The 17932-nt window shown below is 53.8% G+C and overlaps 2 protein-coding genes across 3 annotated transcripts; one reads left to right on the forward strand and one right to left on the reverse strand.

Annotated features, from left to right (window-relative positions):
- Positions 1–1462: 1462 nt before the first annotated feature.
- Positions 1463–14172, reverse strand: DTYMK (deoxythymidylate kinase). 2 transcript variants are annotated; one of them, XM_046019790.1, is made up of 5 exons: positions 13994–14172; positions 13369–13477; positions 8570–8660; positions 6720–6845; positions 1463–1873 (listed from the first exon to the last, which is right to left on the reverse strand). In XM_046019790.1, exons 1-5 carry the CDS (start codon positions 14121–14123, stop codon positions 1763–1765), a joined length of 567 nt encoding a protein of 188 aa, XP_045875746.1. In that variant the 5' UTR covers positions 14124–14172; the 3' UTR covers positions 1463–1762. The 2 variants fall into 2 exon arrangements, with proteins under 2 accessions (XP_045875746.1, XP_045875744.1); XM_046019788.1 differs by having other exon boundaries at positions 6720–6917; positions 13994–14168.
- Positions 14122–17525, forward strand: LOC123950400. The gene is made up of 4 exons (XM_046018206.1): positions 14122–14213; positions 14363–14927; positions 16095–16290; positions 16506–17525. The coding sequence occupies exons 1-4, from the start codon at positions 14122–14124 to the stop codon at positions 16535–16537; spliced, it is 885 nt and encodes a 294-aa protein (XP_045874162.1). The 3' UTR covers positions 16538–17525.
- The last annotated feature ends 407 nt before the right edge of the window (positions 17526–17932 follow it).

Here is a 17932-nt window from a genome sequence, read left to right on the forward strand (position 1 = left end):
CTGATTTCTCCTGGAGGCTCCAGGGCACAAGGTTTGCCCTCCTTTCCCCACTCCTGGAAGCTGCCTGGGTTCCACCTTAAGTGCCCCAAGGGTGTGTCCTCTGACCTGTCCTGTGGCCACCAATGTCCCCTGACTGGGACTCCTGCCTCCCTGCAGGAGACCCCTGTGACTGGTCTTGGGCCTTCCCAGACAAGGTAGGAGGGTCTCTCCACCTTGCTGTGCAGGTGCTGTTCCCAGGCTCCAGTAGGACCGCGTGTCCATCTTTGGGGGCCGTTACTCTGCCCAACCCAGTGCAAAAGCCACCAGATCTGGGGGCTCTGGACCATGTCACATACCATACCATACACCTGCCCCCTGCCCCTGTTGGCCAGGCCTGCCCTTGCAACCCTGGCCAGATGTTTCAAGACACATGCTGGATTCCCTGAAGAAAGCTTAAATCTGTTGGACCGTTTTTGCCTCCAGCCTGGTTGCACCACCCACCACCTACGAGACCCGCTCTGCTCTGGCTGCTCCTCCTGAGTTCCCCCACCTCCGACCCCACGGCCTGGCCCGCATCCTGCGTCCACAGCTCCAGCCGAGCAGACTGCTCCACCGTGTCCTGGTCTGCCCTGGGCACCCTGACTCAACTCAGCCTCCCCTCCCCCCGACCCGGTGGCCCTGACACGGGTACAAGAGGCAGAAGTTCGGGGTCTTAGGAGATTGGACTGACACGCATTTTCCTCGCAGAGGCTTGGTTGTGGGAAGCAGCACAAAGCCGGCTATAGACCATGCTGCCAGACCAGCCCTGCGGGTGACACAGGGCCCGACTTGGGCCCCATGTGCAGTCCTTATGGTATCTGTGTCTCTGTGGCAGGTCCTCCGGCTCTGATCTCACATGTGCTGCCCACTCTGGGCAGACACCTGGCCACCAGCAGGGCCCCACCAATGCGCAGCAGTCCCCTCTGTGATCACAGGACATGGAACTGCGTCTCCATGACTGTCCCCTCGTGGCCTCCCTCAAGGCTGCACAGCCACCAGGAATGCTCACCTATTACGTCTTTTGCCCCCTTTTGAGGTGCCACCCGAGGACCAGGACTGAGGGCCAGCTGCCCAGTGACCAGACCAGGAACCCCGACAAGCACAGATGCTGCCACACACAGGCTCTGCCCAGGCCCCACACAGAGAGCACATCCGAGCCACAGGAGAAAGCTGCTACCCTCCAGGTGGGGGATCCCTGCCTGCCCTCCATTCAGCAGTCTGCACTGCTCTGGCTCCGGGTTCTCCAAAAGGCCAGACCAGTCAGGGTAGCTTCAGTGAGACAGAGTGGAAACACCAACACCAAGCCTGTATCTGTAGCACTGAGGTGGGACAGACCATTGTGCCCCTGGGATGCAGCCTGGCTGGACCCAGCGCAGGGCCGTGCCTGCTAGGAAGGGCTCTCCGGCAAGCCCTTAGCTGCTAAGGAAGGCGGGAGCTTCCACGGTGCCTTTTTCAGATGTGTTTTTATTGGTGCCTCTAAGAAATACAGAATTTCAGGTGATGACCATCTCACTAGAACTGCCTGCATGTGGTCATGAGACTCCCATAAGAAAGCACTGTCATTTACTGGTGCCTGGTGGGGGAGGAGGACAGAGGAAGCTTGCAGCACTGCCTGCGGCACCCCCGGTGTGCCCCGCTGACTTATCTCTGCTCTGTGCACAGTGAGCACGTCGTCTGGAGTCCAAACTCCCTCCCCCCCCACCCAGCTCGGCCTCATAGGACCAAAAGAGGGGGCACTGCACGGCTACTTCCACAGCTCGCCTAGTGGCCTCTGTGTGACGGCCTGGATGGTGTCCACAGAGAGGGCGTGGATTTCCTTGTGGACATCTTCAATGCTTTTGGAGGCGTCGACCATCTGTCCCCACGGGGGAGGCAGGAGAAAAAGAGAATGGTTAATGCTCTTCACTACTTTCAGTGTGCAGGGATTTCAGACGGGGCTGGGTTCTAGAAGGGCACAGTACACCACTGGGGTTCTTCATCCTACACCTTTGTCTGACCTTTGCCCTTGGCAGGGGAGGAGGGGACTTGGCTTATGTCCTTGGGATGAAGCTGACCCACTCTCCTGCTGTGGCCCAGATACAGGAGAAACACCTCATCTTGCCACTGATCAGACCCTCTCCCTCCCCCAGCTCATGCCGGTGGGCATGTCAGTGAGGCACCCACGCACCAGCACCCATGCCATCCTAGTTGGTGGGGCTTCGGTCTCTGCAGAGGAGGCCGAGAGAGTCTGCCCCTCTGAGGCCATGGCCAGATGCTGCTCAGAGCTCAAGAAAGTTCTGCACAGAAGCTAACCCTGGGTTTGACTCCTCTCCTTCTGGGGAAGAGGGTTCCATCCTGACCCACCTGGCTGCTCTCCCCCTCGATGAAAACGTGAGGACCTCTGGTCACTACGTGACCCAGCCACCTGAGAAACCACTCTCTGCCTGAAGCGAGGATGACCGAGCTGGACAGAATATTCTGTGTACTCAGGGTGGGGTGCCCTGTCTCACTGTTAGTCCAGGCTCGGTCCTGATGGGGCCTCTGGGGCAGGCAGTTCTGCAGAAGCTGCAGCAGTTGTAGACTCATTCAGAGGCATGTATGACCATCTGGGAGGTCTGACTACATGGCTCGCAATGATCTGCCCAGCCCGAGACCCCACATGGTGACAGCCGCCTGAAGGCTCTTGGGACTGCTTACTGCAAACCATGAACTAGGCTGAACCTCACACATGGGTGTAATACATGTGCGTGCACACACACTCTGCATATGACCTCGTACACAGGCATACTACATGCACAGACACACTGCACACGGGTGTACTATGCACACATTACAGATAAATTCGCACACACACAGGTACTACACATGCGCACATTACATATAAACTCTAACACAGGCAATCACATCTAAACCATATCTCTAGTCCTCTGAGGGCCCGGAGGCAGAGACATCCCGGAGGCATGCATGCCAACAAGCACCTGGGCCCCCGGACCCAGATTGAGGATAGCTTTCCCCTCAAGATGGCAGCATGGAAACCTGGGGAAGCAGCCAAACCCAGAGCAGGGCTGGAAGCGGACAGGATGAACCCTGAAAGTATAAATGTGCTGGGGGGCAGTCAGTGTCCCAACGTGCAGGGGACCCACGAGAAGGTAACAGGAGCTGCTGGGCGGGGCACAGCATGGATGGCAGGGAGTCAAAACAGAAACACGAATCCGTACAGATATGAATGTATAGGCAAACTGAAAATCCGATGAGCTGTGAGATTTTTACATGGTTTATAAGAATCTCATCACAAACTGCTTCTTATTTACAGGGGGAGATAGAGTCCATGTCCCCATGGAGAAGCCTGGCAAGTACCACTGAGCCAAGTGGTGAAAAGGGATGTCACTCGGCCATACAAAAGGATGAGCTCTTGCCATCGGCAACAACACGGGTGGCCCTAGATGTTGTCATCCTCCGTGAAATGAGTCACATGGAGAAGGACAGATACTGTAGGATTTCGCTTATATGTGGAGTCTCATCTAAGTGAATAATCACACACAGAAGCCGAGCCATAAGCGCAGAGGATGCACGGCTGCCCCCTCACGGGAGGGGATGGGGGCAGACAGATGAGAAGCACCGCACAGAGACCACAGTCAGGGATCCCACGATGGCATTGTGTAGTGACAGGTGAGGCCACCTGTGTGGTGAGCCCCAAGTAACGTACAAACCTGTCCAGTCACTTGGCTGCACACCGACATTCGTCTAAGTGTGTGTCAGCGGCATGCGAATAAAAATAAATACTCCAGAAACTGAACATCACTAGAAGTGGAACAAAAGGGAATCCTACACACATGGCAGGATGCAGTTAGAACCCAGTGCCCCTCCCAGGCCACCAGCAAAGACGCACGGCCTGGATCCCATCATGGGGAAAAAGCCGAGTCCATTGGACACTCACTTCCAAATCACCCCCTGTGAACTTCAAAAGTGTCAATGTCATGAAAGTCACACAAGCTGGAGAATAGAGAGGAGACTGTACACTGGGTCATTTGTTAAAAAGGACACTAGTGGGACCAGTGGGGGAGCCTGAATGGGGCCTGGGGACCTGAGGGTAGCAAGGGATCCACGGTAATGTCCCAGTTTTGACAGTACACGGCAGGGAGGTGGCATCAGAGACTAATTTGTTCTCAAATGGTCCCAGGAAGAGTTTTTTGTATTGTACTTGCAAGTTTTAAGGTTTTCTTTTTGCTGTTGTTGTTATTGTTTAAAAATCTTTTCAAAGAATGTTAAAAAAGTTAATTTTCAGACCAACAAAAGCTGAGAGTTCTATCCTATGAGATCCAGCATACAGGAAATGTTTAAAGATGTTCTTAAGTTGAAGAAGCGACATGAGATGAAAACTGGGGAGGTTTGGGGTGGAGAGAGCCAGCACTGGTTGGAAGGAGATGGTTTCCTGTTTCTTTCCCCATTCCCACTCCTGATTTCATACCTTCTTGTCTTGTTCCTTACAGGGTTTGAAATGTGTTATAAATTAAGAATTGCTTAAACCGGGGCGCCTGGGTGGCTCAGTGGTTTAGGCCACTGCCTTCGGCTCAGGTCATGATCTCAGGGTCCTGGGATCGAGTCCCGCATCGGGCTCTCTGCTCGGCAGGGAGCCTGCTTCCCTCTCACTCTCTCTGCTTGCCTCTCTGCCTACTTGTGATCTCTCTCTGTCAAATAAATAAATAAAATCTTTAAAAAAAAAAAAAAAAAGAATTGCTTAAACCACATAGAACTGATAGACAAAGGAAAAACAGAAAGGGAACAGAACTTTGTAATTTCTTGTATGATAAAATTAAACAGGATAAAAATGGGATTGAAGCTTCCATGTGCGGTAAGAAATGCCCTTTTCGACCATTAGACAAGTGCACAGGCTCACCACTGATGTGAGCTCATGAGAGATGGAGAGCCTGTGAATACATAGGCATTCTCTGCTTTGCAAAAGTTCGTGGTACACCACTTTGCTTTCATGAAGGATTTAGGTTAGTACCTATTTTTGCTAACAGAAAAAAATCCAGAAAGTGTTTTGCTTTTACAAAAAAAGGTGAAAAGCAAAAAGTTCATTCAGCGTCAGCACTGCAGGGAGCTGTCCCAGGCACCCAGAGCAGCAGAAAGCACCCACGTGCTCCTTCTCAGGAATCTCTTTTGGCAGCTCGGCGTCTGGCTGCCAGAGCTGGGCTCTGTGTCTGGGAGCCTGCGGGCTTCATCTCCATTGACTCCGGGCATCTGTTAGCAAGTTGTGTCCTAAGTACCAGAAAAGCCTAAGAGAGGTGATTTTCTAGCCCTGGGAATGCTTAAAAAGGTTTCTGTGTCAATCAGGGGTGACTGCTTCTTTGCTTTATGGCATTTTCACTCATGAGCGGTTTCATGGAACACTGTACTTCTAGCTAGTGGTGAAAGCCATACTTAAAAAATATGTGTGCAGGGGCATCTGGGTGGCTCAGTGGGTTAAGCTCTGCCTTTGGCTCAGGTCATGATCTCAGGGTCCTGGGATCAAACCCCACATCGGGCTCTCTGCTTGGCAGGGAGCCTGCTTCCCCCCTCTCTCTGCCTGCTTCTCTGCCTACTCATGATCTCTCTCTCTCTGTGTCAAATAAATAAAAATAAATAATAAAGTCACAACTATTCATGGAGTAACTAATTAAAAAAAAAAAATGTGTGCAACCTGTGTCACAAAGAAGCCCCCTGAGAGGAACCCCCATCCTGGCAATGAGCAAGCAGAGGTCAGTGCAGTCGAATGGGGAGGGCTGCAGACAAGCAGGTCACAGGAGAAGCACCAACCAGACAAGATGGCCAAACTAGGAGCCGAGGCCAACGGAGCAGCAAGAAGGCCGCCTGTCTCACCAGTAAGACCTGTCAACCAACCACAATATCAGCTTTCTGGTTGCCAGGCTGCCCTGACCACACGGGGACAAAGCTGGGTCCAGGCGACCAGGGTGTGCTCACACGAACTGGGTCTGGGGATGGGTGTGTGCAGGGAGGCAAGGGGAAGGGGCCCGATTTGGCAACCCTGGTGTCCCTCCTCAGGGAGGACCTTATGGTCCTTCATGGATGGAGACTGGGGCTAGGCCCTGGGTGAGGTGCGGAGGTAGAGGGAGCAGGGTTGCAGGGCACTGAGCACAAGGAGACGGCAAAGTGGGGGGGGGGGGGGCATGAGCCTGAGGGTGAGGCCCAGGCCTGGGAGTGAGCGTGGAGACAAGTGCTCATCCCCACGAGAGGAAACAAGGAATGGCCCTGGGACTGAACTGGCAGGATATGGTTGAGAGGGAGATAGCAAATGACTCCCAGGGGGTGGGGGATGAGCCCCAAACCAGCCAGTCCCAACTTTCGAGGAGACTGGGGGGCACGGGGCCTGCAGACACAAGCCAGAGTGTGACTCACAGGTGAGAGGGAAGGCAGTGTGAGGAGTGCCTTACAGGTCGGTGTTCTAGGACAAGCATGGCAAAACCTGGCAGAGGACAGCTGCCTGTGCAGGACTGCTGTTTGGGAGGGGCTGTCTGGCCCATTCTCCCCAACTCACCTAGCAGGCACCCATCTCCCTTGTTTCACACAATCACAAAGGAGCAGAAACCGAGAGGGTGCCCTGAGGCCCAGCCAGCGGAGCAGCCTTTGGCCAATGGCTCCGCTCAGGCGCAGGACCTGAGCCACTTGTCAGCGGCTTCCAGCTGGCCGGTTCTGTGGGCAACACCAGAAGACACCCTCACCTTCCAGTTCAGAGTCTCGTCCGCCATCAGCTGGTGGAAGCAACGCAGTGCCCGCTCCTGGAAGTTCCCGTTCTCATAGCGTTCACGGCCGAACTCTCCCCGCGCCGCAGCCTCCGCCAGCTGTAACTGAAGGAACACCACCAGGTCTGGCTTGGGGAGGCCCACATCCGGCTGCTTGCACCAATCCAGGGAGAAATTCTGGCAGCATGGAACCCAAGAGTTAGAGAAAGAAGGTTTAATGCGGTCTAATTCTTGATTTCAAAATTCATAAAAGGGGAAAAATGAGCTAATGTCCAGCTGAGATACCAAAAATGGAGCCTTCTTACATGGTAGTGGTTTTTATTCCTGAGATCTCAAATGGTTTTGCCTTCTCCCACATAACCTTCGTTTGCTTTGACTTTGTGAATATACAAAGACAGGATTCCCCATAGCCCCGTGGAATCAGCACCCACAGCCTGGGTCCAAGGGTGGGCCTGCCAACACAGTCCCATGCCCTCTGGCCAGGCAGAACACTCAGTCCACGTGGCAGACCCTGGAGGCCCACTGCACACAGGAGGCCTGGGGTAGGCAGCATATGGGCCCATGGGGGGAATAACCCCTAGTTTGGGTCCTGTACCCACACCTCTGCTGGATAAGGGTGTGAACCCCCTTGACAGAATGCTGGAACCCTGCTGCAAGCATGCACCACAGGCCTCTCCTCCACCCTCCTGCTCCTATTCATCCCATCAACTTCTAAAAACAGTGTCCCCATTTTTGGAGGAAAAGGTCATGGCCAGGAAGGCCCTGTCTCAAAGCGGCAGAGCTCTGAAGACTTAGGGTTAGAACCCGGTTCAAGTAAGGTACTCAGCTGAGGAGTGAGCCCGTCAGCCCCCACAGACCCCCCAGCAGCACATCAGGAAGACACGCGGGAGACAATCCAGGGCACGATGGTCACTTCCTCCTCTTCCAGATGGAATCTCACTGACCAACACTTCCAGAGGGCAAGTGTCCAGCCAGCACACGAGGAATGACGGGCAGAATTAGGAGGTCACCATTTTGCAACCCCTCGTGAAGGTACCATCACCCAGGGCTGTTACCACAAACCAGACAGCCAGATGCCCTGTGTCTCTAGATATGATAGCCCAGAACTCCTTCAAGTGACCTCCCCAAAATAAAATCTTAAAAAATGTTAATGCAAGGAAAAATGGAAATGTGGGAGCCTGTATCATCACAGAGATCTAAGACACACGTCAAGTACGGCCCTGACATGGATTCCAATCCAGTTCGACTGCAGAAACCCGGGATGAATCCATTTCTAAGTGAATGGCCACTGCACACACGGACCGAATGATGGCAGCATGCAACACCTGCATTTGTAAGAAGTCATTTTTGGGACACGAGCTGAAGTGTCCACGAAGGAGCTGGCGATGTGTCTGTCTGGTGGGTCGGGACAGAGAGCAGCACGCTCTGAAGCAGGGGACAGTGCTGGGTGGGATATCGTTTTCTCAGCTGGTATGTAGCTGAAAAGTTCTACTAAGTTGCAGACCACAGTGGCAGAGTAGCCCCTGTACCCCAAATGACAGCTCCACGGCTGGCTCGCGGAGGCTGGGAAAACCCACAGAAGCTGCCTGACATGCACCATCCACTCTGCAAACAAGACACCGAACAGAGGAGCACTGCTGAGCGACCATCGTGGGGAAGGGACATGGCGACACCCACCGTTGACATTACTGACGAGGTACGGCTCTGTCAACGTCTGCTCCTCCCACCAATACACAGCAAGTGGACCAGGCAAAGGGAAGGGCCCTAATGCACCACATGCTCCTGAGTCCACACCTGGCATCATCCCACTGGGGCCACGTGGCACTCACCTCCTTTGCACTGGTGAAGGCGACACCAGAGAATGCATATCTGTCAACGACGAGGGTGATGCCCTGGCCCAACTTCTTCTTGATCAGAGGCCTAAAAACAGAGAGCGTTTCTGAGCTGTGGTCCCGGCTTCCCAGGCCGACAGTGTAATTCACCAATACAGAAACCAGCGCAGTGAAGGGTGGACAGGGCAGCGATTTGTGGCCTCGTGTGTATTCAGAAAAGCTCCGGGTCTTCTCTTCAGAAGATGCCACGGGGGTACTCCCAGCAAAGCCCAATGTGGAGAAGATAAGTCCACGAAAACAGAACAATCACAACTGGTGAAGACGAATGGACAGAGGCAGGCTTGAGGGTCATCTGGGCGAGAATAGGAAGAGGGGATGTGCAGGGGGTATGCGGAGGGGCTGGGTGATCCTGCTGGGAAGGAGAGCCCCGGAGAGCAAAGGCGCAGATGCAGTGAGGATGGGATCATGCTTGCTGCCTAGAGTCTGAAAGGCCAGGACGAGGAGGGATGGGCTGGCCAAGGATGTCCTCAACCAGGTGATGGCAGCTCAACCCCCCTCCCCCTGCCCCAAGACCTTCGGAGGACGCGCAGACAAGGAGCTTGACATTAGTAGGAAGTGTCACTTGCACTTTGTGGAACAGAAAGATGAGATGTCCTTGAGGAGCGCACAGAACGGTAGGGAGGGAGAAGGTACACCTCCAGCACTAAAATGCAGTTTCCATCACAGCATTAGCTGTAATCGCAAACTATTAAAAACAATTACTTGATGTCACAAACAGAAAATTGGTAGAAAATATAACTACAGCACATGCACAAGAGGACCACTCCGTTGTACGAGGAGCAAGGGCCATGTCCATCAGCTGACACCACCACCTCCTGATGTCGTTGGGAAAGCAGAGGACCACACGTGACAGGCTACGTTTTGAGGAACGGGGCAAACTGGAGAATGAAGACATCACATACATCTCTGCCTGTGTGTAAAATAATTCCAGAGGGGACCACTAGAATGGAATAGGGGGCAGCTGGGTGGCTCAGTGGGTTAAGCCTCTGCCTTCGGCTCAGGTCATAATCTCAGGCTCTTGGGATCGAGCCCCACTTTGGGCTCTCTGCTTGGCAGGGAGTCTACTTTCCCCCATCTCTCTGCCTACGTGATCTCTGTTGATTAAATAAATAACATCCTTATTTTAAAAAAATGAATGGAATAGGTTACCCACAGAGGATGGGCAGAAGTGGGTGGGTAAGGCAGTGACCTTCTTCTAAGACTCTGACTTTTAGAACCATTTAATGTTTCATGTATTCAAAAATTAAATCAAACGGGGAAAAAAAAACCCCTAAAATCACATAAAAGTCAAACGAACCTGTACCCAAATGAACACAGAGTGAAGAGGGGAAAATCCTGCCCAAAGAGACCTCTGAACACAGCACTCAGGGTGCCCTTGTTATAAGAATAGAGGTGAAAACCAGCAGTGACCTCTATGTAGGCTTTTACACAGGTGGGTAGACTGACGATGCCATGAGCCAGAAAGAGCATGGCACTGGGCTGGACCATCAGGTATCAGTGACCACAGATAGAGAGAAACAGACACAGACGAAGATAAACTTACATGCAGGTCCAACCACAACTGGAGTCTAGAGTCAGGGATGCTCGCTAGCAGCAAGCACCCAGCACCAAGATGTTGTACTCTGCAACTACATAGAAAGGAGCAGCTGGCTCCTGGGCTGGAGCAGGAGAAAACACAGAGAAACCTGAACATCTTGTTCTCCCAGAAAGTTCTCAAAAAATGGACACAGGAGCCAACGTGAAGAGATTTCCAGAGGCCAAATTTGCAATAATCTGAACATTAAAACAGCTGATAGTGTGACCCACCAAGTAAAAAAGAGCATGTGAGCCCATGTCAATGATGGGCACACAGATGAACAGGGGAGGCTCTTCCTTACGTAGGAAGCCGACTAATACATGCAGAAGTGACGGATTAGAAAAGTCACCATCTGAAATCACAACAGACTCAAGCAGGTTTATTAATGAACAATAAAGTACAAAATCAAAGTTTGATAAGGGGATATTTACGTACTTTTATAGTATTCCCTCCCCTTTCTTATACTGATTTTTAAAAAAAGATTTTATTTATTTGCCAGAGAGAACACACAAGCAGGGGGAGCATCAGGCAGAGGGAGAAGCAGGCTCCCCATGGAGCAGGGAGCCTGATGTGGGACTTGATCCCAGGACCGCGCGATGATGACCTGAGCTGAAGGCAGACGCTCAACTGACTGAGCCACCCACATGTCCCTCCCCTTTTGACTACTTGTAACAGGAAGGAGTCATTTGGTGGAACAGCCTGGCCAGCACACCTTTCACAAGCAATCCAGTGACAGCCAAACCGCACTGGATCCTTCCTGGCTCGTTGTCCTGAAGACAACTGACTCAACGTCACTTCCATGGTATTCCTGACAAAAATACAAATCCAGATCTACTTGTGAGGAAACATCAGACCAACTCTGAATTTCATAAAATAAATGACCTGTAATTTTTAGAAAGTGAGCAAATGATAACACAAATGTGACAAAGTATGAATAACAAGTGAAGTCTGGATTCTTGGCACTGTTCTTGCAACTCTTCCAGCTGACTAGAATTATTCCGAAGTAAAAACTTAAAACTATGTGAAGTAGAAAACTGCTAGATTGGGGCGCCTGGGTGGCTCAGTGGGTTAAAGCCTCTGCCTTCGGCTCAGGTCATGATCTCAGGGTCCTGGGATCGAGCCCCGCATCGGGCTCTCTGCTCAGCAGGGAGCCTGCTTCCCCCCTCTCTCTCTGCCTGCCTCTCTGCCTGCTTGTGATCTCTGTCTGTCAAATAAATAAATAAAATCTTAAAAAAAAAAAACAATTGCCAGATTGATGAAGTAAAAGACCGCTCATTTCTAGGAATGAATTCTTGCAGGCAGTACTATTTTCGACTCTCCTGGAGGAGCACTGGGTTTTGGTAAACAGAGATAGGGAGGGAAACGGAGGGTGCCACCCCGTTCTGCAAGGGGAGTGCCACACACTCTGTGCTCCTGAACTTTAAAGATGCCAAAGGACAAGCATTTTTGGGAACCAGCAACTGACTCAGTTAAGACGAAGCATAGCAGAGAAGTGGACAATTAAAGGGCTGGAGGAAAACACCAGTTTCTCAAAAAGTTCTTCCAAACATCCCAGGTTGACTGAGCCCTCACTTCCATGCCTGCCTGGCCAGCTTTCCTTGACCTTGGCTGGGGGCACCACCATGGGACACCACCACAACCGCCACTCTGATGAGGAAGCTGCGGTGCAGAGCAGTTGTGCAGAGCCACGGTCACACAGCTGCTGAGCAGTGGTGCCACATGTGACCCGGCGTCTGACCTGTCACCCAAGGACTTTCAAATCTGACCAATCAAATGGCGGTGGTTGGAATGACCCGAAGGTGTAGCTGTGGGAGCTGAGGCAGAAGATATGAGGAGCATAGGCATGCAGACCTGTGTAGCGGGGGCAGGATCACTAGGAAGCTGGGTTAGCATTTTCACTTTTAAATGGAACTGCCTTATTTTTCTATAAAGCCCCAAAAAGTAAAATCAGAACAATTATGTCCATAAATTCCAGATGTATTAAGGATTATAAAAATGATCTCATTTTGCTCTTTTCTTTGGGAGTGGGAAGGACTTTGCAAAGCAGACACCACTAAACCAGAAGAGAGAGGTGCAGGCTAGCCTGAAGAGGGAACGGTGCAAAACCACGAACAGGCATCTGGCCGAATCTACTGCCAACAGCCTTTCTGGAGAGCACCCCAGACTGACCAGAAAGTCATAGCTTGGCAAGGCAGCATCAGAAAGCCAGTTATGAGATGGTTTGTATGGGAGGACCTCTTCATTTATGTTAAAAAATAAATGGAAACGTAGAGCGCCTGGTTGGCTCAGTGGGTTAAGCCTCTGCCTTTGGCTCAGGTCATGATCTCAGGGTCCTGGGATCAAACCCCGAATTGGGCTCTCTGCTCAGCAGGGAACCTGCTTCCCCCTCTCTCTCTGCCTGCCTCTGCCTACTTGTGATCGCTCTGTCAAAATGAATAAAATCTTAAAAAAAAAAAAAGGAAACAAAAACATCTAAAAGCACACAGCACAGGCACTTGCTCACACTTAAATGCTGAGTGAAGAGGTAGAAAATGTAAAGTAAAAGTGGGCGGAGGGGAGTAAGCTGTGAACTTCTGTTAATGTTGTCAACATGCGGCACTGTGGGGCTGTTTCTGACCCCCGCCAGCTCCTAATCTCAGGGGCCTGGGAACTGGGCTCACGCTCAGCACGGAGCATGCCTGTCTCCCCCTGCGCCCCACCCTCACCCTCCTCTCACCCTCTCTCATTCTCAAAGAAATAAAATCTTTACAGAAAAGCGTCAACATCAGTTCATCCACTGTAACAAATGTAACACACTAATCTAAGACAAATAATATGAGAAACCGGGGGCAGAAGGGGGAGAGGGACAGGGGTGGGGGAACTGTACTTATTAGTAACTTTTCCATAACCCTAAAACTACCCTACAAAACGACGTCTGTCTGTTCATTACAAAGAGGTGGCAGGGCAGGAGGAAGAAGAAGTGCGAGTTCGTGCTCTTTGGCAAGCACAGGGTTGGCGTCAGGGGGACAGGACTGGCGCTCGCCCAGGTATGGCCTCGGGCTTACTGCCCACAGCCCACGGCGCCCGCGTAGAGAGCCAAGCAGCGCTGAGCCGCGTTCACCCGCCACGGTCAAGCAGGAGGTAAAGCGCTGGGGGCGGGTGGCGCATCAGTAGCGTTTACACTTGCTCCCAGCGGTTCGCGGAGAAGAGCAGATGCACCGAGTGGTCCTCCAGCTCCCTTTTCTCCTCCAAGTAAGAGCTCAGCAGCCGGCCGATCTCAGTTGATCTTTCTAAACACAGAGAGAGAGACCCACTAAGTGAGCGCAGGCCTCCCACCTGAGTGAAGACACGGCTGGGGCCGGGCCGCCGGCTGCGGTTACATTTGCGGCGCCCCCCGGGTTCGGAGTGTCCCCGAGAGCCGGCCACGGGGTGCAGGTGCCGGCACGGAAGCGCTCAAGGGAGGGAAGGCTGGAGCCCCACGAACCCGCCGCGCGCCGCTGCCCGATCCGCCCGCCTAAGGCGTCGCGGGGAGACCGCCGCACCGGGGTCTCCGTGCGCACGTCCGGCCGGTGAAGCCATCCCTCCAGCCGCTCTGACGGGAACAGCCAGGCCAGAAGCCGCGGCCCGGATTCCCGCCAGCGCCGGGATCGCCCGCCCGCCCACGACTGCAGCCACCGCCCCGCAGCCCCGACATCGAGCGGCCCCCGACACCGACTGCCCCGCCGCCCCCTGGCCCCGCCCGACACCCAGCGGCCCCACCGCCTCGCGGCCCAGACACCGAGCAGCCCCGCCGGCGCCACACCCACCCGGGAAGCGGAGCAGCTCGGCGCGGTGGCCCGCGGCGCACAGCGCTGCCACCAGTTTGCGGCTCTGCGTGCTCTTCCCGGCGCGGTCCACGCCCTCCAGCACAATGAGGGCCCCGCGCCGGGCCGCCATGCTCGCGCCTTCCCGCCGCCCGCCGCCACCGCGTCCCCGGCGTCGCTCGGAGCTCCCATTGGCGGGAGTTGGCGGCGCGCACTGCGATTGGCTGAAACGGACCTGCGCCCGCGGCGCGCGCTGGGACGGGCCGAAATAGGCCCGCGTCCCCGGCGCGCTCTGGAATTGACTCGGGAGGATCGGACCTGGGATTGGCTGCCATTTTCCGGCCTTTTCCGGATTGGCTGGTATCGGCCTAGGGGCGGGGCAAGGGTGAAATGGTCGTCCCGCCCCTTCCGGCGGAGGCCCCACCTTCCGGAGCGGTCGAGCAGGCGGCTGAGTGGGCGGGCTGCTGGCGGGAAGGTCGGGGGCGGGACTTCCCTGCCCCGCGGCAGTCCCGGGGAGACGGTGGTGTCTACTCTGCTTCTCGGGACTGCAGGGCCGGGGGAACCGCGAGTCAGAGACGCCGGAGGCCGCCTTGCAGGGGAGCGAAGGGGCGGTTTTGCCGGCCCTTGTGCCCGACTCCTGAGGGGGGGGTCCCCGTCCCGTCGGGAGGTTCCCGGGCGCTGTTGCCCCTTCAGGGGCGTCCGGGTCGCCTGCGCATGCTCTGGGCGAGACCGTGCGCTCAAGGGCGGGTGCCGTGCTGACTCCCGAGGGCCGGTCCGGGAGTGCCCGTGCGCCGGGGCCAGCGCTGGAAGCCGCGGGGCTGGCGACGAAGCGGACTCGCAGGCCACTACGAGCCAGGAACCGCGTCCCGCAGCATCCCCACGCAGCCGGCTTCGCGTCTGGACTTGTGCTGGACTCGGCCGTCAAGGCTGCTTTCTCGTGAGCTCTCAGGGGCACCTGCCGCACGGCTGCCCGCAAGAGCTTGCTGAGGTTGCCAGGGTGGGTGGCGGCGGCTTCTCGGGGCTCTGGAGCTCACCCTCCGCGACCTCCCCGACTTCTCGTCTCAAGCCCCTCAGAACGTGACTTCCCGAGGCAGCTAGTGTGGCTTCTTGTCCCCCAACCGTTTTGCCTGATGCAGTCTGAGTTCGGGAAGGGTGGTAGATGATAGTATTCTTCCAAAGCATTTGCCCCCTTCCTTGATGTTGATATTGGCTGTGCGGCTTCCAAACGCTGTTGGATTCACAGCTGGCTCGCGTCCTTTTAGGGGGAAGCTGTGGAAGCTGTTTGGCTTGGCAGTTCCTTCCTCGCCCCATCACACACCTCCCCTCCCCCCGTGAGAAGAGAATATGCACGGTTAGGGCTATGTTTTCACCCTGGATCGCCAGTGAAGGAAATAAAGCTAGGGCCAGGCTATGGCCACAGACGGATAGGTAGCACAAGAAGTAAGCCAGCGGGATTCCGAGTCCCTCCCGGAGACTGCAGGGCCCCCATTACGGCAGCACAGCCTAGGGAGGGCTCACTGATACAAAGGCTAGAGCATAATTTACAGGGACAGAAGCAATAGCCTTTGGTTTTATGTTTCCTATTCTCAAATGTCCATCTCCTGGGCCTTTAAAGGATGAAAGCATTACAAGAGAAAGGAAACCTTCCCAGGCTTGGGCAGGTGCCAGCCAACCTTGAACCACATCTGCAGGATGAGCTTACTACAGGGAGAACATGTAATGCAGCGTGTCAGCTTGTGAATGCCTGGCCTTGCTGGATGTTTGTGAAAATGGAGGAACCTGGCCGTTGGGCCTTGTGTGGAGGGTGGTGGTGCCATGCCCTTTTGACCACAGCAGTTGCTAAACTAGCACAAGTAGGGTGAGGTTTGTTATTAAGGTACAACAAGCAGTTTTGCTTCAAGTCTTCAACACGTCCTGCCTCTTATATCAGAATGACACTAAGTACGAGTATCAGTCTACCTGTGGCTTACATCATGGGGATATTTTGTTATCACACATAACTCAAAGTCCAGAGTTAGGCAGCCGATAACTGCTTCTGCTGCCTGGTGATGTCAAAGGTCAGGCCCCCATGTTAGCAGTTCTAGCTTCTCCTTCCTGGTCACAGGGTGACTTTGGCATCTCCATGCATCCAGTGCTGATCTTGTGGCCCCACCATGGGCAGGGGAGTGGCCTCGCATCTGGACATTGTCTCCTTTCTGCTCTGCTGCATGGACAGGTCGGTCTCAGGCCTGATGGTCAGCACAATCGGCCCTGGAGCTGTGCAAGCAGGATCTCTTCACAGCACCATGGAGGCCTTACAGGTGGGCACAAGGATGTCCACTTGGTGGAGGAAATTACGGGGTTCTGGATCTAAGTGTGCTTGGAGACAGGGGGCATAAAATGGGTTGTAAGGTGCCACTGGCTGATGAGCACACAGGGCTCATTAGGGCCCCCCTACTCTTACATGTTTGGGATTGTCCCTTAAAAAAAAACCTAAAAGGCACTAAAGCCGTTTTACTCTTCCCTCTTTCTCAAGGATTGTGGCAGCAAAGTCTTTCTTGCTGTTAGCCAGGCTACCCTGTCCAGACAGCACAGACCGTGGGACTCCAATTGAGCCAGTCTTTCCACCATGTGGGTGAGAGGTCGCCAGTGTCTCTTCTTCCTCTTAATTCCCTCTCGGCGTACAGTCACATCGGTGGCTAGCACTCCTATGAATCTGGGGGACTACTCAGTCTACAGCACTCCTGTACTTCTAGAAGAGTCTGCTGGCCACACGAGTGCCCTGCTAGACTGACTTTGTTTCCCAGCCCTGCTTGCAGGTGGATGTGGATACACAGTTAAGCGCCAATGAACTGTGATCAGACGCAGTTTGTGCTCCTTCACGCAGCGGCTGGTGCTTTTCCTTTGCCCACCACTTCCCCTCCCTGCAACCTGGCCTTGACCCTACTGATGATGACAAAACTCCCTGGGGGCATTCACTGTGCTGGAAGAGGCCCATGAGTGATCCTATGGAGCCTGGCTGCTGCCAGCTGGGCTATTCACACTGGGACTGCTGCACAAGAAATAAAATTCTGGGGGCGCCTAGGTGGCTCAGTCATTGAGTGTCTGCCTTCAGCTTGGGACGTGATCCCATATCTGGTTGTCCCCAACAACTTGCTTGACCAATAAAATGTAGTGAGATTTCTCAGGACTAACAGTTTTCATAAGTAGTGCAGCTTCTACTGAGGCTCACTGGAACTCTCTGGAAGCCCTCCCTGCATGGCGAGAACAGTTACAGTACCTGGGACTGCTGTGCTGGAGAGGTCTCGTGTAGGCACTCTGGTCTATGACGCCTATCATATGCTACCTTCCAGCTACCCCAGTGACCTCTAAAGTATTACACAGAAGGAAAGAATCACTCGGCTGAGCCTGGCTGAAATGCATGACTCAAAAATTCTGAGTGTTGGGGTGCCTGGGTGGCTCAGTGGGTTAAAGCCTCTGCCTTTGGCTCGGGTTGTGATCCCGGGGTCCTGGGATCCGGCCCGTGTTGGGCTTTCTGCTCCGCAGGGAGCCTGCTTCCCTTCCCCTCTCTCTACCTGCCTCTCTGCCTACTTGTGATCTCTGTCAAATAAAGTCTATAAAAAAAAAAAATCCCGAGTGGTAATGGTTTTTTAAAAAAAAGATTTTATTTATTTATTTGACAGAGAGAGAGACAGAGAGGAACACAAACAGGGAGTGGGAGAGGGAGAAGCTCCCACCAAGCAGGGAGCCCAACACGAGGTTCAATCCCATGACCCTGGGATCATAACCTGAGCCAAAGGCAGACACTTAAGGACTGAACCACCCAAGTGCTTCTAAAATGGTTCTTTTAAGCAACTGTTTTCAGGTAGCTTATTATGCAGCAATAACTGGAGCACATAGATACGTACAGCCATATGAACACATGTTCATCAGGGCATTACTGATGCTAATGAAAACTGGGTA

Source organism: Meles meles, chromosome 9 (assembly GCF_922984935.1).
Source record: "Meles meles chromosome 9, mMelMel3.1 paternal haplotype, whole genome shotgun sequence".
Taxonomy (NCBI): Eukaryota; Metazoa; Chordata; class Mammalia; order Carnivora; family Mustelidae; genus Meles; species Meles meles.